A 25299-nucleotide genomic window follows, 5' to 3' on the forward strand; every position below is an offset into this window, starting at 1 on the left:
TAAGGGCTTGGCATCCTAGCTAGTGGGACTATTTGGGGACACTCTGGGACCTTCAGGACAGTGGTTCTCAACCTTCCCATTGCTGTGACCCTTTAATGCAGTTCCTCATAATGTGGTGACCCCAACCATAAAATTATTTTCATTGCTGCTTCACAACTGTAATTTTGCTACTGTTATGAATCATAATGTAAAATATCTGTGTTTTCCAACGGTCTTAGGCAAGCAACCCTTGGGTGAGGGTCTGTGGTGGTTTGAACAGGTATGGCGCCATACACCCATGCGTTTAAATGCTTGGTCCATGTGGAGTGGCACCGTTAGAAGGTGTGGCCTTGTTGGAGTATGTGTTGCCTTGTTAGAGGATGTGTATCACTGTGGGGATGGCTTTGAGGTCTCCTATGCTCAAGTTCTGCTCACTGTGAAATCTAGTCTCCTCTTTGCTTCCTGCAGATGAAGTATAGAACTCTCAGCTCCTTCTCCAGCACCGAATCTGCCTGCATGCTGCCCTGCTTTCCGCTATGACCCTCTGAAACTAGGAGCCAGGCCCAACTTGTTGTGGGTTGCCCTGATGCTGCTTATAATATTCTGATTTTAATTTTGCTTCCTTAAGAGGAGCTGTCCCCAATGAGCAGTTGATCACGTTCTCGGGTGATCTCACGTGATCCTTTTCCTTATTTTAACTGGTCAAATAAAGGCTAGAGCCTGTGATTGGGCAGTAGAAGGGAAAGGTAGGATGGGAGGCCTTAGAGAGTAGGGGCAGGTGGAGACAAGAGAACAAGAATGGAGGAGAGAGGACAGAAGAGGAGGAGGAAGCCAAGATGGAGCAGAACCACATGGCCAGGAGAAACTGCAAGTAGCAAAGGGTCTTATAGCTGGGGGAAAAGTCAGCATTGTGCTAGATCTGCCCAATCTTGGCACATAGCCTATAATTATAATAACTGGATTGTGTGTATTTTTATATGGGCTTATTGAGGTTGAAAATTCCAGCAACAATTGGCATCCAATATGGGGCACCATTTGTAGTGGTATTTGATTAATCCACTCTAATCTCCCAGCAGCTACTGCCCCAATGTTGTGGATTCTCAATGAAAGGCACACACACACACACACACAGCCTTATATTTAATATGCTCTAAGAACCATCATGATGGGGAAGCAGAAAGATCAGCTCTGAGAAGTGCAGGACAGAGAGACAGCCAACATGTAAGAGTCAGGGACCATGGCCCAGGAGGGTTGCAGGCTGGGGCAGCCAGGATGGAATATAGGTTTTAATAATTAATAATTCAGAACTAGCCATGCAGTGGTTGTGGTGCACACCTTTAATCCCAGCACTTGGGAGGCAGAGGTAGGTGGATTTCTGAGTTCGAGGCCAGACTGGTCTTCAGAGTGAGTTCCAGGACCGTCAGAACTATACAGAGAAATCCTGTCTTGAAAAAACAAACAAACAAAAAACAAAAATAATAATTCAGGACTATCAGAGGGGAGAGTATCTTAGCCATGTGGAGGTTTGGGAGTGTCTCCACCATTGAGCTGCTTATATTAAATATAAGGCTCTGTGTGTGTGTGTGTGTGTGTCACTTGAAAATCCACAACTCTGGGGCAGTAGTGAGGAACTCGCACTGCTTCCGCCAGGAGATTGAGCAGATGAATCAAATAATGCTACACCCATTAAATGTCATCCTTTATAAGAGTTGCCTTGGTCATGGTGTCTCTTCACAGCAACAAAACCTGAACTAATAACACAGGTCATTCAATACCCCCAAAGGGGTCTAGACTAGCAGGTTGAGAACCACTAGTTTAGGAGAACTAGTCTAGCTAGAGGAATTAAGTCACTGGGCACATGTTCTTGGAGGTTGTCGTTGGTCCCTAGTCCTTTGTCCTGTTTGTGTATTTTGCCCACCATGAGGTGAATACTCTTCACCACCCATTCCCACTGCCATGAAATTCTAGCTAAACATAAACCCAGAATCAATGGAACCAAAGACTACAGACTCAAACTAAGCAAAATCCGTCTTCCCTCCAGTTACATGGCTAATGTCAGGTGCTTTATCATGGCGACAAAGCACCGAACACATACTTACTGTAGAGCTAAAGCTAGAGAGGTTCATAATCTCAGGTTCTCTCCACTTTCATTAGAAACTTCTTACGGTGTTTCCGCCTGAGCCTCTATAGCGAGATGAGTCACCCAGGGCATGCCCCTTCCCTGTGTCTGAAGATGTGCTCACGAGAATACTAGCACGCACACCGTCTTCCTGAAGCATGGAGTCTCATCAGGGAGAACCAAGAGAGGCACACTTCTCATCTAGAACACATGGGAGCACCTCACATGGGAGCACCTCACCCCGGCACCTGGCCACACTGCAATGAGCCACGGCCCTCAGTAGTGCTTGTTTCACGTGCAAACCCCTGAAATGCAAGTGACTGTTGCATTTCTTCTGTCTTCGCAGAGTCCCTTGTTGCTTTTTCCACTGGGCTCACAAGCCCTTTGCCTGATGCCAAAACAATCAGCAGCCCTTACTGAATGGGCCTCACAGGGTCAGATAAACGGAGGTCCATGCCAGCCAGTGATTCATCCTCAAACAGAGGGCACCTGCTCCAATTAGCGAGATTAAAATAGTACATTGCTGACTCTCTGAACTCAAGTTTGGCCTTCATGATGATCACAATAGATTTACAAGGCAGGAAGAGGGACTTCTGACCCCCTGCCACAACAGACAAATACAAACACTTAAGTTAACCATTTTAGGTGCTTCAGCACAACTTTCAGTTAGGGCCTGACTTTGGACAACTCAACTCCAGGCATCACTCAACTGCCTCAAATTCCAAGTCAACACACACAGAATAATTATGTTCAATCTCACTACAAAATAGTCCCACACAACTTAGAATTTCCTCTCGCCCCACAATCTGGGTATGTTCATCCTAATCCTCTATCTTCTAGGAGTTCTGCTCTTTAGCGGGAGGTCTTCCACTGCCTGCCTCAGTTTCTCTCAGGTCACTATTAGCCCAAAGAGAGCATAGTGGATGTACACACAGCCTGGAGTGAGCACAACTCATTCCCAACCTCTTTTGAGGATTCCCACCGGGGTGGCGACCATCCACCTACCACAGTGGACATCTGTGCCTTACAAACAGCATTCGTGTGAGGCTAAGTAATTAGTCTCTGCCTGGCTTGGGACGTGAAGAATTTGAGGTGCACTACAGAAAACACACACACAGAAGTGTCTGAATTATGACGGTTTGATGTATGGTTTCTCAACTTCGAGAAAGTATGAAAGTGATTTGCATGCCATAGAAACCAAACTCAGGATGTTGGCACTCCACCCCATGTCCACAGAGGTAATTCACAACGACACTGCACTGGGTTCCCTCCAGACAACCCCGGGGTAAGCTAAGAACTAAGCTAAAGGCAGCAACAGCACTGAATGGACCAACCCAAAGCTTAGCCTTAGCAATCTGGAACAAGCTCTTGACACTCAAGGTAGCCTACAGTGAGGGAAACTGATCTCACGGAACCCAGGCTAAGAAGCAGAACGGCTTGTGCAGTCTACTGGATATTGGACTGAGAGAGAAACCCAGAACGGTTATTTCAGTATGCTCTCCTACCACTGTAAAATCAAAAAAAAAAAAAAAAAATCTTATTGAACTGTTGATGGTCTCTGTGCATAATACAAACAAATACATTCAAAAACACACAATCAAAACAAGGCCAGAAGGAAAAAGAAAACAAACAGAAAAAAAATTAAAAGAATCTACTATCTTACTCGGTTCCACTGAAATTTGGACTTGAGTTTCTTACCGGGCAAAGGTGGGGGAATGTGCTTCTGAGCATCTTCTAGGTCAATATGTCCACTAAGTATTTCAGGGTGTGATGTGGGACCAGCTGCACTGAGATTAGTACTTTCCCTAATGGTTCTGAATTCCTACAGATGGCCCACGGCAAAAGCATTGAGTAACAGGAGGGGGGGGGTGAGGAGGTTTCTCTTGTCAAGCCTCAACCCAATCCAGCTGATCCAGTCCAGGAGAAAGGTAGGGTGGAGACTCCTGTGAAAGCCCCACCCCACCCCACCCCACCCCCACCCCCCTTGCTCACCACTCACCCTAGGACTGCAGACCTCAAGTTCAGTCAGATGGTCATGGTGACGTTCTTTATGTTTTTGTTTTGTGTTTTTGATTTTTAAAGTTTTAAAGAGTGAGATGATTTAGAAATGTTAAATACATGATAATGCAGGTGGCGTCAAGTTGTGCATGGGCGTGGGAATGGCTGAAGTCTGGGAAACTCTGTGGTAGGCATGAGTGACTCCACCAACAAGGTGGAGGTCAGCGTTTCCTAATGCCACTTCCGGTGGTGGTTCACACGGTTGGCAGGTGGAGGGGACATTCAAGTCCGTGTTGTCAACCACTGGTTTGTGGCTCGGAGTTGGGAACCTGCTGGGAGAGTCACAGACCGTGAAGGAGTGAGTAGCTGTGTGATTTAACTGTGCCTCTGAGGTTGTGGAGAAGGGAGTGGCTGAGGAGGTGTGCCAGGACTGTGACTTGGGACCTGGCTGTATGGCAAAACACTCACTGGGGATGACTGACGGGGAGCGAGACCTACCTCTGACCCACAGACTTGGCGGGACGTCTAGGTCTAGCATTTAGTGGGAATGTCTGGCCCTACGCAGGAAGAGTAAGGTGTAGTGTTTAGGTAGAACTGTGCAGTACTCCACAGTAAGGCATAGCACAATGTCTGGTGCTAAGAAGGAGAAGCCACATTTCACTCTAGGTTAGGGTTGAGCCAGTGAACATAGCAGAAGTCCTAAAGATTCTCCTTTAGAGAGAGTCACTGGGGTCTGACACCATGCGTGTCATCTCTCAGCAGGCCATTAGATGTTCTGTCTATCCCCACCCCTTCCCCCACACCCCTGCAGTGGAACACGCAATGCATTCCCTAGCCAAGAACCAGAGGAAGGTTTTTGGCTGAGTTTAAGGCTTGGTTGTAAAAACAAACAAACAAACAAACAAAACAAAACATGCTATATGCAGGTCAAATGCTCTTAATCGAAAGCTCAAAATATTCTGACATGTTGGTTTTGAACACCAGCATGACGCAACACGTAGAGAAATGCCAAACTTGAACTTTATGTGATGGGCTACATAGCGCAGGCATGTAAATATGACATAAAAGGATCTTTAGGCTATGCGTATACAGGTGTATATGAAACCTAAATAGTTTGAGTTTAGCCTCGAGTGTCAAAGCTTTCACGGTATTTTGTGATGCATCCACAAATATTCCCGACTCCGAAGAAAACCCAAAACCTGAGCCGCTTTGGATCCAAACCATTCCAGGTATTGGACATCCAGTCTGGACACTAATTGACAACAGGGGGTGCTGAGCACAGGAGGCGTTAGAAGGTTCTCCGGACCGGAGGCTCACGGGACCAGATGCTTCAGAGGCGACAGTAGCCAAATGAAAGGGATCTCAAGCGGCATGCCTGCAGAATGCAGGATGCACTACCGGGCGCTTGCATCTGTGTATCCTTCCTTCCCTGTTTCCTGTCCCAGCTGGCGAAGGCCAAGATGAGGATGAGCTCACTGCACTAAACTTTATATTGAGAATGCAAAGATGCTGAAAGGGGGGCTTGAGAAAGATGTTCTGAAGTGGCAAGAGCCCACCAAATACATGGCTGTTCCCTAGAAAAGCCCTCACGCTTTTAAGGCCACTCAATGAAGTCTTCCCTGAAAAGGACTGTGTGTGCTTTGCCAGGGTAAAGGCTCATGCACGTGTGGCGTGCACATTTACAAAGAACGGAGATATGGGTCAGGTGTCTTCCCTCATCACTCGCCACCTTATGGTGTTTCTTTGATTTTAGAATTACACTTGTTTGCATTTATTTGAGGGAGTCAGTTCTCTCCTTTCACCAAGTGGGTGTCAGGGATTGAACTCGGGACATCAGGCTTGGCAGCAATCCCCTTTACCCATCTCATCAGCCCTCCACTTGTTTTTTTTTTTTTTTTTTTTTAAAGACAAGCTATCTCACTGAACGTGAGGCTTGCTGTTTCCTAACAGCAGGGCTGGCTGGCGAGTGAACTCCCAGGATCTGACAGTCTCTGCCCTGTAACTCTAGACCGACCTACAGGCATTGTAAGCCACGCCCAGCCTTTATACAACTTATTAACCTGAATGAAATCCAGGTCCCTTTGCTGTCATAGCAAGCATACTAGGCCAGTGAGCCACCTCCCGAGTCCCTCCGCCCAAAGTAATTTTATGTTCATTCTCCCTAGTTTCATTTAGATAACCTTCCTACAGACTTAGCAATTAACTTGGTAGGGCCTGAGTTCAAGCCCCAGCAGTATTTTCAAATACGCACTTGATTTAAAATACACATTTGACATGTGTTTGTTTTAAATATACACATATCTTTTAAAGCAATTCTTTTTTAAGGATTCCTTGTTAAGACAATAGATAGGGAAAGGCTCCATTCAGATTATCAAGACATCAGAATTCACCCCAGGAATTTACCAAGGAAGTGGTTAAGACCCAGCAAGTTCCACATAGGACTAAGGAAGGCCCGAAATGGAGGCATTCAGTTGTCCTGGTGCCCGCAATGTGACTGGGGTGTGCTGGCTAATTGTTGTTACTGCATCCCTTCCACACATGTTCTTTTTGCCTCATTGAGGAAGGATGCTCCACAAGTCTACCGTTTCCCTTCCGCTCACACCCCCTCCACACCATCCGCGCTCGCACCAGCTAGAAGATGCGCAAAGCATGTAAACTGATGTTCCTTTCAGAAGGAATGAAAAGTCCTAATTCTGATTCACACAGTTCAGTGAATCATAGCTCCTTCGTCTTTTTTTCTCTCGCCACCCCCTCCACTGAAAACGCAAAAACCGCAATTAGGGAAACAGTGAGGCTAAAAAACACTGCCGATTCTCCCCGGAGACGACGTGGGGAATTTTCATCTGGGACTCTGGGTTTTTTGGCTCTGGGAATCCAGGAAGCGTCTAAGGGAAAACATATTTCGAGATCCGACTTGGTGGCAGCTGTCTTGCTGCTCTGCAGCGGATGTGACAGGCGTGTGTGAGCTGCTGCTGCTGGTGACTGGCAAGTCTCTGAAGGGAGAGCCGGTGAGACCGAAGCAAAGCACGGCTCAAAAAAAACAAAAACAAAAACCATACACACCATCAGCCTACCCTCCCAATGTAGACAAACTGACTTAAGCCTTGCGCATAGCCAGTGTCTTCACTTAGCTCTAGAATGAAAACAAAACTCTGATTACAGCAGTCCTCACCAACTACTCATCATGCCACCTCCCTGGGTCAGTGGCACCTACAAGAGTCATGTTCTATCTGTCCTACTTCCTGCCAAGGAACAAACAAGCAATCAACTCACTGTTGCTCAGAGAGCTCTCCTGGGAGGGCCACGGACACCTCCTTCTTCCTGATAGCCTCTGGCTATCTATCATTCAGCACCCACTGGGAATGTTCCCAGCGGCAGAGCACTTCAAAATGTGTGTCAGGTGTGGTCCTCAGGCTCCACACAGGTTCCACTTCAGGCGCCAGATACTTTTGTATTTCTTATGACCAATTCTTGCTGTGAAAGGGAAGTTTACATCGCTGTGGGCCACGGTATAAGTAAGATATACTCACCACCAGGTACCAAGCTACCTGGGACTGTTAACTTCCTAGAGAGCTCTTCCTGATGTGCAGAATCACTGCAGGTGCACAAAAGACACTCAGTGGGTTTGTTGCAAAATTAGGAGTCTTTTAATTTTCAGGCTCATGGAGCCTCCTGATAACATTGTATAAATATATAAATATACAAAATGAGTTCACCACCTACTGGGTTCTTATTTTGCCCCTTACCGGCATCCATTCCTCACACCGCCCCAATTGCATAGAAGAGGCTATGGAAAAATAATGGTTAGAGGGTCCAAGTGATGGTGCAATTCACACTAGAACAGGCAAGTCTGATGAAAGTGAGTCTGTGGGGAAAACAGTCTGGTCCTCCCTTGGAGGCTGGATAAAATAGAAATAGCCAAAGTCCTAAGTGGCTTAAGGACCAACTGCAGAGATGTCAAAGAAAGCCCAGTGGTTGGCAGTGTAATAGGGGACAGCAGAAGAGTCATGCCAAGGGGTTGTGGCCTTCTAACAGTATGAAAAAAAAATTCTCTTCACATACTGATGAAAGCAGTTTAACGTCTGAATCACACAACCGTCAATTTAAAAACTCTTATTTAAGATTCAAATTCACAATGTGAGGAATGGACTGACACTACCTGTTTTATTGGTGTCTCCTACTGTGATGGTTTATGTAAGTTTGGCCCAGGAAGTAGCACTATTAGAAGGTAAGGCCCTGTTGGGGTGGGATTGCCCTTGTTGTGTAGGTGTGTCACTGTGGGTGTAGGCTTTAAGACTCTCATCCTAGCTGCCTGGAAGTCAGTATTCTACTAGCAGCCTTCAGGTGAAGATGTAGAACTCTCAACTCCTCCTGCACCGTGCCTGCCTGGATGCTGCCATGCTCCCACCTTGATGATAACAACTAAAAACATTATTATCTGTTAGGATTTGTCCTCTCTGGGTACCAACTGTACCTAGAGACCTTTCACACTGCAGTGCTCTGGACAGGGAGGGTGGACTTTAAGTACTGGACTGAACCTCTGAACCTGTAGGCCAGCCCCAATTAAATGTTGTCATTTATAAGACTTGCATTGGTCATGGTATCTGTTCACAGCAGTAAAACTCTCACTAAGACTACAATCTCAGAAAAGTTATTTGGGGCCTTGTCCTAGTGATCACCCGGTTGGGAGCTATGTCTCGGTCCTTGGAGCCCCAGTAGTTTATAGGAGGTTGGTCTAGTTCAGCTTGTATTCAAATGCTGAATTCTGGACCCCAAAGTGGAGCAGGTCCACACACTTCTGTTATGTGAACCCTGCCCCCCCACCCCCAAGTCATCCATGATTGGTTAATAAAGATGTCTACAGCCTGGGCTGGGCAGTGGAGTGGACAGAGCAGGGTTCTGGACTTGGGGTCTCAAGCAGGGGCAGGGGTGGGGAGAAGCCACCACGGGGCAGGTGGATCATGAGCTCATGGCCACGAGGATCAGCCTGTTGGAGTAGGAGTGGCCCCAGTGCGGAATGTGAACAGTGCTATCTCTGGGTAGATAATCTGGAGGTTACTGACAGGAAAGTAACGAAATAGCAGAGTGCGCTGATATCTGCCCAGCTCTAGTGCTTTAAGGCTTATTATAAATATATAAATATGATATAAACAAACTATCTTTTATTTGGGAACTAAATGATCTAAGGTGGGGTAGGAAACCCCCAAAATAATATTTACACATTCAATAATATTCAACAACAGTTCACAGCTGCGCCCAAGTGGCCACAGGGAACGCCAAGTGGCATCAGGGAACATTTAAAGTGACAACAGCAGCAACAAGAAGAAGCTGGGCTCAAATAATTAACAAAACCCAGTTACGATGTGGAAGACAGACTGCCTATATTCTTTGGTGATAGGCTCTGACTATCTAGGGCATAAAGGAAAAACAACAACAACACAGGCTCTAATTATGCACTCTCTTTCTTTTAAAGTGGAAAGATGTTATGTGTGTCAAGTTAACAAGCATCATTTTTTTTTTAATTTTGCAAAGATGAAGTTTAAAACTGTGAATGACTCTGGCTTTTCAGCTTTGACTATATATATGTGTGTGTGTGTGTGTGTGTGTGTGTGTGTAATTTGTTACACTACAGGTTTTGCTAAGGGGGAGGAGGGACAGGGAGGAGAATCTAGGCTAGTCTACCTGGCTGTAAAAATAGATCTCTGCAATATTAAAGTGGTCCCCTGTCTCATTACCATCTAGTCTCAAAGGCTTAAACAAGTCCAGCAAAAGTGATGAGTATTTTCCTTGTTACCTCAAAGGGAATCTTTTAAATGACCATTGTTAATCAACAAGGTGTTTGGGGGGGAGGGAACTACCAATTCCTTAAACCTTAGTCACCTCAGCATCCACCCCAGTAATTATCTGCATCGTAAAAGAAAGCTAGTTTACCAGAGGTGGGGATTCTTTTTAAATCTGAGTTGGTTTCCAATGAGAGAGTAACACCAAGGGCTTTAAGCCCTTATGCCTTTTGGTGCTTTCCTTTTGCACAGCATACGCTTCTGGGTGTAATGAGAAAATGCTTTTTTATAGCTACATCAAATTGAGTTCCACGAAGGAGCAGCTAGATCACCTAATGGGGCGCTGCCTTCTGCCACAGCAAAATTGCTTCTGCGGTGCCTTCATTAGAGCGGGCTTATTGCAGCCTTAAGGAGGAATGCAAAATTACACCTGCCCCACTAGAGAAAAGTTGTTATGCTAGCTCTTCTGATGCCTTGATGTCTCCACAGGAAAGCAGACCAAAAACAAAACAAACCAACCAAACAAAAAAAACCAAACAAACAAACCTAAAAGCAAGGCAGCTGCAGCAGTGCATGCCTTTAATTCCAGCATTCAGAAGGCTAAGACAAGAGGATCACGGGCTGGAGGCCAGCTCAGGCTACACAAGGAGACCTTGTTTCAAAAACAACCCCAAAACAATAGCAACAACCAAAAAAAAAAAAAAACAAACAAACAAACCTTAAAGCAGACAATCCAGAAGGCTAAATCCAGATCTCTAGGAGGGGCCTCGAACTGTGACCTGGGCCTGCTCAACTCCAGCCTTCTTTGGTCTCCTCTTCTACTCCTCACTAGGTTTCATCGGCCTAGTGGACTAATTACGGAGAACAATCATCTCTACACCCATCACCTAACTCAGTTTTACAGCAATTCGCTTGCAAATCCAGCATCTCCCTACTGAGCGGGATTTTAAAGAAGAAAAAAAAAATCCCCTTGACATGATGTCTTGGTCACTTTGAGGACAGGCAGGGGTGGAGTAGACACTAATGTCTGCTGTTCAGCTGCTCTTTCCACTTCCCACCTGAGTGTGTGAGCACCGGTTCCCACCTCCACCTGACAGGCAGCAACTCCTGAATTTCAGAAAGCTCATTCCAAGAGTTTTGCCAAGGAGCTCACCATCCCTCAAAAGGTTACCAACCTTTTGCTTGCTTGCTAACAGAGCAAGAGCCGTGACAACTCAATTGTCACAGAGTTGTGACAACTTAAATAACAATCTCACCTGTGAACGGCAATATTACGTTTGTCCCCACCCCCACCCCGTTACAAATGCTTTCGAAAATGCCCTCCCAAACAAACATCTAACTACAGGTAACCAAAACTCTAAATGTTTTTCTTACGGAGTTTTGGAATACTTTCCTGGTGCACTGTTATGAAACTTCTAAAGAAACCGAGAAAGAGTCAATCAGTCGATGCAGGAGCGATTCCACCAAACACATTTGGGTTAAAAAAAATCATTTTTGCTAAATTGATAAAGAGGCGCTAAAGTGAAAAGAGAAATGAGGTAAACATGCCACTTCTGAGACAATCGATTACTGTTTCAAATTGTGACTGCACACTCACATTCTGTATAAGGGACCCCTGCACACGCCTGTCACTTACGACCGCAACTCGATCTTAGGGGTGGAGGGGTAGAAACTATGCCCGTTCTATCTCTATGAACTTTATACAAGAAAGCCCACAGCGAATCCTCAGTTCCTCGGACAAGCTAGAAGTTGGGAGGATCAGAGAACAACTCCAGGTGTTGCCTGCCAGAGTGGAGGAGGTGCTGTTTCAAATGGCACTTTAATCGGCCAAGGAAAGGAGGGATTGGGTGGGGGTGGGGTGGGGAGGCTCACATCCTTGCTGGACACTTGAGCTGCCCAGAAGGGAAAGTGTTGGAGTGGGGGGTGGGGGTGCAGAGCTGGGGCTGCGGCCTCCGTCTTTATAGTGAAGCCCTCTATGGTCGGTCTCCACAGCTTGCTCAGAAAAGCTATTTTCGCTCACTGCCAAAATCAGCAACAGCAAATTACGCTGCAAACCGTGGTGAAGGCGCCCGCTCTGCACAGCTCCCAACTCCGGAGCTTCCGTGCGGAGACCGACTTTTGATCGAGGCAGCGCGTCCCGGGCGCACGGTGCAAGGGACTAGGCTGCCAGGCTGGGGACGCAGCGGCAAAGCGGAGCCCCGCAGGTGGCTGTGCCGGTAACCAGACCCTGAGAGTCCCGGGGGCCCGGCAGGCAGCGTGCGCTCTCTGGCGGGGAGGAGAGCCGGGCGACACCGTCGTGGAGTCGGGCTGGCTAGCCTCCGATTCCAGCAGTGGCCCCGCGTCCCCGGGCCGCAGGTTTTGCTCCGGACCTTCCCGGCCGGGAGAGGCCGGCGATGGGTTCCGCGGTGCGGTGCCTCCGAGCCGGCCCGACCCGCGCCCTCCCCACGCAGACTCGCACCCCCGTGCCGCCCTGAGCGCGCGCCTCACCCGGCTCTTGCAGCGGTGGTGCCGGCCGGGGTCCGAGTAGGTCCGGTCCACGGTGAGCGCCGTGTCGCTACCCGGCATGTCTGCGCTTAGACTGACAACTTTGCGTCCTCCGGGCCGCCGCTCCAATCGGCGGCGGGTGGCAGCTGCCAGCCCCGTGCTCCGCTCACCCTCGCCCCGGAGCCGCGGCCGAGGGGGTGGCGCGGGCGGCTGCAGCTGCTGCTGACACCCCGCGGCCCTGCGCCGCCGCCGGGGTGGGGAGGCGGGCGACAGTCTCCGCCCCTTCCCCCGCTCCCCGCCCCTGCGCCCCGCGCGGCGCCTAGACCCGCTCCAGGTGCTGGGCTCAGCTGCCCTCCCTGCCTGCGAGCGGGGCCCACGCGCTCCCACGCCTCCCCCGGCTCAGATGAGCCACGCCCGCACAGGTTATGGACCCATTTGAGTGTGATAAAAAGACAGGTTTGAGCACAGGAGGTTGCCTTAAGGGCTGTGTGTGTGTATGTGTGTGTGTGTTGTACATATATTTCACTCAACAGGCACACTTAGCTGGGTAGCTATCCTGGACCTGGACAGTGAGTTAAGGATTCCAGGAGGGAGGGGCATTTTCCCACCTAGCACTCCCACTGTGTTGTGTATCTTAATTGTGCTTGTGTGACTCACTGTGTTGTAAGTTACTTTAAAACCCGGACATTTTTTCACTTTAGCGTTCTCTAGTCCCACTTAGTGCTCCCTGCCCACAAGGGATCTGGAATCTGAAGAGGAAAAGGACTGATTGGTAATCAATGTGGTATTGGTTGCCTAACCCCAAATTCACTTACCCAAGGTCCGGTTATGTCCAATGCGCCTCTGAGACTGGATTGGCAGGTTTTAAATCACTGATCCTTACAGGCCCAGAGTGTACTGTGATCTGCCTACAGGGAGGGGAGGAGGTGTTTATCCCCCAGCTGGCTGAGAGAAAACAGGTCTGTGCCTTTGGGGAAAGCAAAAAAACCTCAAGGTGCCAGTTTAGTGGGTGTCTTCAGGCACAAAGGGAGAAGGTAGAAGAATGGAGAGTCAGTCGGGGGTAGGGGGTGGGGGAATGGACTTTCAACATTAAGAAGTTCAGCTTTGTTCTGTGGGTGTTTGGCAAACTGCAGGGCTTCCTGAACCTGAGGTTGACAAGATCAGAATGGAAGTCTATCTGATAGTCCTGTGAGAGGCATTGATGGAAGATAAGGAACTCTGGCTAGGAGGCCATTACAGAGGCTGAGGAGGACCCGACCTGTGTGTCATTCACAAGGAGACCAATGTCCACTTAGTGGGGTATTAGGCAAGTGTAGCAGATGTGCGGGACGGCCCTTTAACTATGGAATCATTTCTAGCAAGTATAGTTAAGAGAAGAAAAGCAAGGTGCTGGATAATATAGGGTGTTCTACCATTTACTGACAGTGCAATGTGTATCATATATATATATATATATACACATATACATAAATATAGATATATGCTTGTGCTTATATATACAGGGCACATTTCTGACAAGATTAAGAAACTACAGGAATAAGTAAAAAAAAAAAAAAAAAAAAAACCTATAGAAATAAGTGAGCAAGCGTGGGAAAGGAAGCCTGGGCAGCTACAGGGCAGATGGGAGGATTGTTTGTTTGTTGATCATTTTTACCATGTATGCATCTTAAATGTGGCCACATATTGTCTACACAAAACGTAAATTATTAAAACTTAAAAAAAATCAGAAACCTAATCTAAAGCCATTTAAGGGGGAAAAAAACCTTTAAAATAACACACACACACACACACACACACACACACCAGGCCCAGAGAGATGGTCACAGACCTAAATTTTTCCACACAAAAAGTAGAGATTGTGATTGTGTGTGTGTGTGTGCATGCATGCATGTGTGTGTGTATGTGTGTGTGTGTGTGTTGTGATTTCACTTATGATGTCCAGAGAAGCTATTGTGAGAGGGCAATATTTGAGCAGAGACTTGGGAAGTGACTACGGTTTGTAGGAGCAATGTAGACTTAGTAAGTGAAAGAGAGACAGTAATGCATGTCCTGGTTTGAATGAGAAGGCCCTGTAGGCTTCTGGATTTGAATGCTTGGTCACCAGGGAGTGACACTATTTGAAAGGTTTTGGAATGTGGCCTCATTGGAAGTGAGTCACTGAGAGTGGGGTTTAAGGTTTCAAAAGCCCATTCCAAGCCTAGTCTCTTCCAGACTTAGAACTGTCAGCTCCTTCTCCAGCGCCATGTCTGCCTGCATGCTGCCGTGCCTCCCACCATGATGACAAAGGGCGAAATCTCTGAAACTGTAAAGTTGGCACCAATTAAAATACTTTCTTATTGAGGTCTACTATGTATTTTCATGCTAAATTCTGCACCAGAAGCTTTTGTTGTGCAAACCTTGTTCCTTAAGTATTGGTTAAATGAAACCAATATTGTAATTGGCTACAACCAATTACTAGAGGGATTAGAGATGGGTGGGTTTTGAGTTACCTGGATGGAGGCTGCAGAGAGGGAGAGGACATAGGAAGAGGAGGAGGAAGCTGCCCTGAGAGGAGCGAGACCCTGAGCACACGGCCAGGAGAAACAGCAAGTATCTGGGGTCCACTGCTGGGGAAGTAGCCAGGCCAGCAGTCAGAAAAGTAGATTAGATGTTACGCCCTAGTAATCGTCAAAGCCAAATAAATAACCACAGTCTGAGTCTTCTTCATTCGTAAGCTAGACAGGGAAAAGTATAAATTGGTTTTACTACACTTTCTATAAATCGTGGTCAGTATGTCTCTTCACAGCAATGAAACACTCACTAAGACATGTAGGAGGAGTCGAGGAATTTCACAAAGATGAACACATCAAGAGATCTGCAGCAGGCACATTGAGAGGTGCTCAAGGAAAAGCAAAGTGGAGGACCATGTTCCCTGGGAAGCACCTAGAAGATTAGGTGGGAGAGGCTGTCTCAGAGGAGGAGACCTGCACAGAGCCTTTGAAGCCATTTTCAGAATTTTGAGTTTCATCCAGAGGAAGACAGAAGTTTATGGAAAGGTTTTAAGAACTTCCGTGGCATAATTTGCCTTTTTCATATAAGAGAAGATAGATCCGCTCACATCATACACAAACGTCAATACCAGGTAGGATTTAAAAGCAAGCATCTTGAAAGGTAGAAGCTTAGCAGTAAGTTTGGTGGCCTGGGTACCAAGCCTGGAACCCACGTGGTGGATGGATTCTCCAAGGTGGTCCTCTGGCCTCCACACATATACCTTGGCACTCTATTGCACTCACGTGTGCGAGCGCACACACACACACAGGAGTCACAGAAAACAAACCTATAACTTCAATTTTTCAAAAGAAAGTTGGAGATCATTTTATCCCAAGTCATAGAAAAACAGGCTTCCCAACGCATAAACAGCATATATTTAACGGCATTAAAACATCAATGCTAACGGCATTAAAAACACGCTTCTGTCTAAGAGAAGAAATACTAAAGTGAGAACAGGAGTCACAGATGGAACCTCAGCTTTGAATTTCACAAAGACTCCTGGGAAGCATAAAAAAAAAAAAAAAAAAAAAAAAAAGCAAGGCCCAGAAAGCTGCAAACATCCAGCATTCAAAGTAGATAGAGATTAAAAATACAAAAAGTTTAAAGTACAGGAAAACAACTTATTTCTTCAGGAGAACAAAGTTATTCCATGAAAATTATTGAAAAGTATACAAGCAGTGTAAACCTTCTATGAAGCGTGAAACACACAGTCTTTCAAGATTAAACTTGCAAAGACAACAACAGGCATCACGGTACACAACTTTAATCCCGGGACTCAGGAGACAGAGGAGGGAAGCTCTCCTCTACAGAGTGAGTCTGAGGCCAGCCTCCTCTACACAGTGAGTTCATAGTGTTATGAAGGAAAGTGTTACTCTCCATTTATCTTCCATTTTAATTAAATTACACGAAGTATTCCCTTTGGGGAAGAGATTTCTACAACTAAAACCAGAGCTTTCCTTCCTTACTTCGTATTTTTAAAATGTATTCATATAGTTCAAGATAGATACATTATGCCCAGATATATATCTGATAGCAAAATTTGAAGATGTTTAGATTGGGGCCCTGTGGTGGTTTGAGAGAAAATGGCCTCCTATAGGCCCACAGGAAGTGGCACTATTAGGAGGTGTGACCTTGTTGGAGTGGGTGTGGCCTTGGAGGAAGTACATCTCTGTGGGTGTGGACTTTCAGGTCTCTTATGCTCAAACTATGCCCAGTGTGGCCAACACTTGTGCTGCCTGAGGATCAAGGTGTAGGACTCTCAGAGCCTTCTTCAGCACCATGTCTCTCTGTACCCCACCATGTTACTAGAGGACTAAACCTCTGCACTGTAAGCCAGCCCCAATGAAAAGTTTTTCTTTATGAGACTTACCATGGTCATGGAATCTCTTCACAGCAATAAATACCCAACTACGACAGGGCCCAAAAGCTACTTGGCCTGTTGCAAACAAAATTGCAAGCTCCAATTTTTAACTATGTGTGTATTGCCAACTACAAATGGCCACCCATACAGTTAGCTTCTGATATAGCGTAATCCATATGACTATTACAGAAATGATTTCCATTGTTTACTTATAGTCAGCAATGATCTGGCATGGAAGCCCACTTTGCAATATGCTGCTAAACAAAAAACAAAACACACACACACACACACACACCAAAGTGGGAAGAGTCACATTGACTCGGTAGGCTGGTAGCTTTGCCTCCCGATATCCCTAGTGCCTTTAAAAGCAAGTACAATGACTTCATGTTACAGATTCCCAAGAGCAATGATTATCAAAGAACATGCTACAGACAGCCTTCAGAGGTACTGGAGCTCCATTACAACTTTTTGACTCTGTGTAGATCTGAAGCTATATTAACAAGAACAAAAATGTATTTTATCAAAGTTTAAAACTGTTGCTTTTGTGAAAGAGCTTGTTAAGATGAAAAGACAGAAAATATTAGCATAACCATGTATCTAACGAGGATGAGTATCTAGACTGCATTATTAATTCCCCAGAGAGATGGGTGTGGTGATCTATGTCTATAATCCTAGCACTTGGGAGGCAGAGACAGGAGCATCTATCTATGTGAGTTCCAGGCTAGCCAGGACTATGTAGCAAGGGCCTGTCTCAAAAACCAAAACACAACAACAAAAAAGGGAATTGTTTTTGTTTTGTTTGTTTATTTGTTTGTTGTTTTAAATAGGGGTTGGAGATGGCTCACTGGCTAAGAGAACTGGCTGCTCTTCCAGAGGACCTGAGTTTAATTCCTAGCACCCATCTGGTGGCTCACAACCTTTTGTTTCAGGAGATCTGACACCTTATGGTGCACATACAAATGTGCAGGCAAGACACTGAAAAAGATAAAATCAACATCTAAAAAAAATGTTAAAAGTTAAAGAATTCCCCAGGGTAGTAGCATGTGTGCATGTGCATATGTGTGTGTGTACATGTGTGTAGAATGCATGTTTGTGTGCATGTATGTGTGTGTGAATAGTGTGTGTATGTGTATAGTGTGCATGTGTATATGTGTGTGTAGAATGCATGTATGTGTGTGTGAATAGTGTGTGTATGTGTATAGTGTGCATGTGTATATGTGTTGTGTGTGTATGTATGTGTAGAATACATGATTGTGTGTATGTATGTGTGCGTGTGAATAGTGTGTGTAGTGTGCATGTGTGTATGTGTTGTGTGTACATGTGAGTAGCATGCATGCTTGGTATGCATTTTGACATATATAAGAATGGTATACAAGGTAGCTCAGAATAACAATGCTAATAATAGTAAAGCTAGATCTAAGCAGAGTTGGCAATATAAAAAAGAATTATCAAGACTAAACCATAAAACAATTAACAACACAATTAAGAACAGGTGAAACATAAAACATACAAAAGACATTTCTCTGGAGAGGCTGCATGAATTGAAGGTGGACTTAGGCTATTAGGTCTGACATCATCAGCTCTAAGGGCAATGCAAATCGAACCACAATGAGATGTCACTGCACACAGACCAGACAGCTAAAACAAGAACAGTTAGCAGGATGTGGTAGCACAGATGTGGAGAAATCAGATAACTCCTACGTCCCTGATAGACAGGGAAAGTGGCCTGGCCTCTGAACAGCAGTTCTCCAGTTGTTTTGTCTGCTTGCTTGCTTGTTGTTTGTGGTACTGAAGGTGGAAATGAGGGTCTCATACATGCTAGACAGCTGCTCTACCATCAAGGTGTGTCTCCAGCCCTCTTTCCAAATTTGTTTTTGAAACAAGTCCTTATCAAATTGCCCAGGCTGACCTTGAATTTATGATTCTCCACTTATAAGCCTCCTTGCCTCAGGATATTTGGGAGGATTACAAGAATCTTTAGTAGGTCTACAGGTGTATACCACCAGCCCTGGTAGTTTGGCAGGTTTTACAAAACTAAATTGTGAAAACCCATCTGACCCAGTAGTTGCTTTCCAGAGTTTTTATCCCAGAAAGAAGAAAATGTGTTTACACTGATACTCACTAATCCACAACTGTTCATGGCAGGGGTAATGACATCAAAACCCGGAAGCAGCCCAGGTGTCTGAACAGGCAAATAAACATCTGTGTCATGGAGAACACCACATGGTGCATCCGTGTCATGGAGCACACCACCTGGAACATCCATGTCATTGAGCACACAACATGGAACATCCATGTCACAGAGCACACAACATGGAACAGTCATGTCACAGAACACACAACATGGAACATCCATGTCACGGAGCACACCACATGGAACATCCATGTCACGGAGCCCACAACATGGGAACATCCATGTCATGGATCATACCACCTGGAACATCCATGTCACAGAGCACACAACATGGAACATCCATGTCACAGAGCACACAACATGGGGACATCCATGTCACGGAGCATACAACATGGAACATCCATGTCACAGAGCACAACAAATGGAACATCCATGTCACGGAGCACACCAAATGGAACATCCATGTCATGGAGCACACCACATGGAACATCCATGTCATGGAGCACACAACATGGAACATCCATGTCACAGAGCACAACAAATGGAACATCCATGTCACGGAGTACACCACATGGAACATCCATGTCACAGAGCCCACAACACGGGAACGTCCATGTCATCATGGATCATACCACCTGGAACATCCATGTCACGGAGCACACCACCTGGAACATTCATGTCATTGAGCACTCAACACGGAACATCCATGTCACAGAGCACACCACATGGAACATTCAAGTCACAGAGCACACTACCTGGAACATCCATGTCACGGAGCACACCACATGGAACATCCATGTCACTGAGCACACACAGTAAAGGAGAGCAAACTACTTCTATGCAACAGTGTGGCTGGGGCTCCAAGAAAATGTGCTATGAAAAAAGCCAGTCCCCAAAGTTTCCGTACTCTCACGCGGCATCTATGAAGTGCTAAAGCTGCACACAGGAAGATGAGCAGTTGCCAGTGGGGCAACGGGCTCGGTCAGTGAAGGGCCACATCAGGGCTCCCATAGTGATGGAACCATTTTGTATCTTAGGAGCAGTGGTAGGTAGAATTATGTAGGCAATTAAATAACTGAGAACTAGATTGCACGCGTACAGATATGTGTAGGTGGTCCCCATTTATGATAGCTTAGCTTACAATTTTTCAACTTCACAAAGACACAAAAGCAATGTGCATTCGGTAGAAGCGGTGCCTTGACATTTTTTTAAAAAGATTTTATTTGTTGTATGTATGTGAGTACATTGGTGTGTCAGACACACCAGAAGAGGGCCTCAGATCCCATTACAGATGGTTGTGAGCCACCATGTGGTTGCTGGGAATTGAACTCAGGACCTCTGGAAGAGCAGTCAGTGCTCCTAACCACTGAGCCACCTCTCCAGCCCCGCTTCGAATTTTTAAAAAATGTTCCTTTGTTCATTTTGTGTGAAGGAAGCATGTGCCATAATTGTGTGTGTGGAGTGCAGAGCATCACTTGAAGGGGTCGTTTCTTTCTTTCTACCATGTGGATTCTGGGAATGGAATTTAGGTTGTCAAGCTTGGTGTCCTTATCCAATGAGCCATCTTGTTGGCCCTGTGCTTTGAATTGTAATCTTTTCCTGGGCTAGTAATTTGCACCTCAACCCTTTCTTGCTCTGCTGGGCAGAGGCAGAGGGCCACACGGCCCGTGTCAGCCACACTGCCGTGTTTGATAGTAAACAGAGCTTTGACTTGCAATATTTTCTACTTACCATAAGGTTGAGGAGTATATAATCCCATTGTTAAGTAGAGTATTACTGTATAAGTGAGATTTGGAAAATCTAAATAGACAGAAGGGTACACTAAATGTTACTACTGTATTTTATTCATGCAAAAGTTTTACAAGGTACAATAGGGGCAAGGTAAGGTAATGGGTACTTGTGGACTTTCAATATTATTCCTTACAATTGTATCTGAATCTATAGTAATCTCACAATAAAAAGTTGAACCAAAAAATGCAATTTGTTGTGTCCCTTTGCCCCAGGAAAAATTCCAGATGTAGGAGAGGAGGGGAGATTTCACTTCACACCAGTCAGAATGGCTAAGATTAAAAACTCAGAAGACAGCAGGTGTTGGTGAGGATGTGGTGAAAAAGGAACACTCCTCCATTGCTGGTGGGATTGCAAGCTGGTACAACCACTCTGGAAATCAGTCTGGTGGTTCTTCAGAAAACTGGGCACGACACTTCTGGAGAACGCTGCTATACCACTCCTGGGCATATACCAGAGGATTCCCCAGCATGTAATAAGGATACATGCTCCACTATGTTCATAGCAGCCTTATTTAGAATAGCCAGAAGCTGGAAAGAACCCAGATGTCCCTCAACGGAGGAAAGGATTAAAAAAAAATGTGGTATATTTACACAATGGAGTACTATTCAGCCATTAGAAACAATGAATTCATGAAATTCTTAGACAAATGGATGGAGCCTTGACATATAACTGCTTCTCTGGAGCTGTTGTCTGCACGAATGCATCCTTCTTACATGCTGTAGATGCTCAGGGCTGAGGAGAGGTTGTGTGTGGTGCTCATTAATGTAACTGGGAACATCTGCGTCTGGCCACACTGTATGTTGTGTCACAACCTAGGTCAGCTATGGACACAATGAGAGCCAGAGGCAGTGTCCCCAAATCACCAGTGCAATGCATAGGACATGGCATAAGGCAATAACCCGATAAGGTTTTGTCATATAATTAATTGAAAATTAAGTCCTGATTTGGAGGTAAGCATATATCAAACGTCATAGATTTGACTCAAGGACCTTACAAATCAAAATTGTTTAATAAGATTTTACATTGCAAGGGTGAACAGATGATTCTCTAATCTCTTGGTACCTCACTGCTTTGGGGTTATGGCCTTGGTCTGAGCTTGTGTTTTATATCACATCCACACAGGTTATTACAAAGTAAGCACTCATATTTCTCACCTCTTGACCCTGACATTTAGAAGCAGAGAGTTCAGCTGTCTGGTTACGGCGCTGGCTGTTGGCTATCTCCCGTTGCCCTTTCCTAGAAGTTCATGACAATGTTACAAAAACAGATTAAAAATGCTTTCCTTTGTCCCAGGCACAGAATGTTCCATTCTGTTAAGCGTGTAGCTGTGGCTGTGACGCTAGCTTCCCACTTCACGCAGCCACAGAGAAGGCAACTCTCTGGAGATAGCCGGTTACTCACATTCTCTGCCCAGGAGGAGCCTTTTCATAAATCCCATACTGAGTCTGAAGGATGACTTAGCTGTGCACCAGGAATACAGTTCCAGGGATCTTGCTTTGTATTTGATCAGCTCACGCCACAGGATGAAGGCGTTGGGAGAGGAAACAGCTAATAAGTGTGAAGAGATGTTTTCCACAGAGCCCTCCATGTCCACCTCCCTCCTATCTTCCCTGAATTCCACCATTGTCCCTTATTCCACTCAAGCACTTGTATATAATATAACTAATCTTTCCAGGAAGATGATAAGGGGTCTGCATCCCCAATCTTGGTCTTGATACTTAATATGAAGCCTTTTGGGTCCAGTCCAGTTCAGTCAGTAACTGTGACCGGAAGGTGATGACCCTCCCTTCTCCCACTGGTGATGAAGACAAGATGATACTCCTGAATCACTTAGGGAAAATGAGAACTCGGGAAATTCTGCAGGAGATGAAACCAAACCCAGGGCCTGGCTTCTTGCGACACCTTTGGCCCCTTCCCGTGAGAGCTCAGGGACACATGCTGTGACCCTGGGCAAGGCTTCCAAAGAAGAGAGGGTTCATATTAGTGCTGAACTCCATCAGAATCGTCAGTAGAACAAGGAAGAAAATAAGAGACCCTGGATCTGGATCCTGTCCAGGGTCCAGGCCTTCCCTTCTGTCCTCGCTGCTGCTACCATTTCAGAGCTTACAAGCTGACAGAAATGAGGAAGGCACACACTTCCCCCTTCCTAAGGCTGATCAGCTCCCTTCAGTCACAAGTCATGACTCCCACATACAAAAAGTTTCTTTTCTCTGTACACTTTTATCAAATGATTCCGCTCCTGGGAATTTTTCCCAGAATAAGACAATACGGAAAAAAATTCATACCCAAGTTCATACGTCAGTCTTTATCATTCTGAAAGGTTGGGGACGATTCCAAGATTTAATATTTATGGAGAAATAAGGAATGCTTACCTAAGTTATGATATAGTCATATAAAATGTAGTAAGGCCAAAGCAGATCATATATAAGAATGAATAGTTACATATGGAAACACTCATATACTGATACTAGGACTTTGTTACGACAAGTCAGGGTAGTCCTGCCAGACTAGTAAAATCTGAGCAGTATTAGGACCACTAGTGCTGTCGATGGCCAGAACACCACGCACTCTCACACCGGGCAGCGCCATTCCCTGGTGTTATCCTAGAAGGCTTTACACCAATAGTATAGACACACAGGGACTGTTCACAGTGGCCACAGCCTATGAGGTAGATAGGAGCTATTATTTTCCCACTTACTGAGAGGCAACCAGGGCCTCTGGGCAGATCTGGCCATAGGTGTCCATCCAAGGATGACAAAGGTAGCATACACATTGCAGGTCCCTATGACTCCAGAGTTCCCTAAGGTATATATCCTTGGAAGACCTACTCCACATTTACAAGCCTCAGCTTTCGCACCACAAGATCAAGTCTATTCTGGAGCAGATGAGAGCTCCAGGAATCTGGAAAGAACCTGGTGGCAGGCCACCCCATGAGTCATTAAATCTGCATGAGCCTGTCTCTGCCTCACCCTGCTTGGCCAAGCTTCTCCGAAGGTGGGCATTTGCTCAATACTCAAAAAAAAAAAAAAAGGAGGGGGAGGGGAATGGGCGGAGGGAAGAGGGCTTATGGGACTTATGGGGAGGGAAACAGGAAAGGGGAAATCATTTGGAATGTAAACAAAGAATATAGAAAAAAAGACCATTAAAAAACCCATGAGGAATATTTAAATATGCTAAATTTTTGTTTTCTGTTCTTCCTTTGGGGGTAGGGGGAGAAATCTGAATAGGGCTTGAAGCAGTCAAAATGACAGTCACTTTAACTTTAGCCTTCAACTGAAGGCTTCCTCTATGTCTTTTCTGCCATTTCTAAGCACTTTTAGATTTCTTTTTTTGGTTTAGCAGTTGAAGATTCACAAAATGAGGCATCACCTCTCCTGTGACACTGGGAATGGAGACACACTTATCTTCAAGAATTTACAAATGCTCTCTGCCTTGCTGCCAAGTTTTGAATTTTTTTGGTTTGGTTTTTTGTTTGTTTGTTTGTTTGTGTTTTTTGTTTGTTTTTGCTTTTTGTTTGTTTGGTTTTTTTGAGACAGGGTTTCTCTGTGTAGTCCTGGCTATCCTGGAACTCACTCTGTAGACCAGGCTGGCTGGAACTTAGAATTCCCGCCTGCCTCTGCCTTCCAAGCGCTGGGATTACGGGCGTGCGCCACCACTGCCCGGCTTCTGAAGGGTTTTCTATGGCTCTAACCTTTCACTGCTTCTTTGCAGAGCGAGTGTGACTCGCCCATGCCTGGCTCAAATTTCTGACAGGCCATAGATTAACCTCTATCCTGACCCCCGTAATAGCAATGTCTTTTACAAAAGGAGAGAAATGCTAAATCACACACAAGATTTAGGGTAGTCTGTAGGTAAACTTACTGGATCACATGTGTGAGCACAAACACACACAGGCAGAATTGTTAGAAATGATCAGAAATGCTAAACATGGCTAGAGCTAAAAGCAACAACAATAACCTTTTTGGGTTCCCCGAAATGACCCTTGGAGATAATAAAGGGAAAAATAAAGGAAAGACCCAAGAAGATGCTGCTCAGTTCATACAGCTCAATTTTTAATTTCTACCTCCCACCAAGAAGCAGAAGGCTATGAATTCCCCCAAGCCTCTCGACACTCATGATTGCAGCACTGTTTTCTAGGCATGCTCCAGCGAGATAAGGCTTTCCCCATCCCTCACTGTCCCCATTCGATCTGTCTGTTAATGGAATCACGCTCTCTGCAATCCAAAGGGATCAGAGCGTCTTAGAAACAGCTGCTTAAAATACAGATTACCAATCATAATTTATGTAATCCACCAAAACTAAGTTCGGCAACATTTACTCAAAGTATTGCATTTGAGCATTTCTGTCATTTAGATATCAAGATTAATTACATAGCTGATTATAGCCCAAAGCTCTGATGCCCAGCAGAGTAAGAGAGTCCCAGGAGACCATGGAGCATGTGAGATATGCCTACAGTGAGTGAGGGCTGGGTTTAAACTTTACTTAGTTTCTACACTGAAGGTCAGCACCAACAAAGGATGTAAAATATCATTAGTGCCGGTTAAATATTCCCTATCCAAAATGCTCACAACCTGAAGATTCTGTATTTATTATTTAATTTTGGAATGTTTGCACAGACATAATG

At 45.5% G+C, this 25299-nt stretch overlaps 1 protein-coding gene across 7 annotated transcripts in view; it reads right to left on the reverse strand.

The window, feature by feature from the left end:
- The window catches only part of Tmcc3 (transmembrane and coiled-coil domain family 3), a 281954-nt gene that overhangs the window by 56828 nt on the left and 199827 nt on the right, over nucleotides 1-25299 (reverse strand). Inside the window, exon 1 of one of the 7 annotated variants that reach the window (XM_052165547.1) lies at nucleotides 12364-12613. The exons of the other annotated variants lie outside the window; for them this stretch is intronic. Coding sequence (XP_052021507.1) covers nucleotides 12364-12441 — 78 coding nt within the window. The 5' untranslated portion in view covers nucleotides 12442-12613. Of the gene's footprint in view, nucleotides 1-12363; nucleotides 12614-25299 lie in introns of those variants that run through there. 7 annotated transcript variants of the gene reach the window in all.

The sequence above is a fragment of the Apodemus sylvaticus genome, chromosome 20, assembly GCF_947179515.1.
Source record: "Apodemus sylvaticus chromosome 20, mApoSyl1.1, whole genome shotgun sequence".
NCBI lineage: Eukaryota > Metazoa > Chordata > Mammalia > Rodentia > Muridae > Apodemus > Apodemus sylvaticus.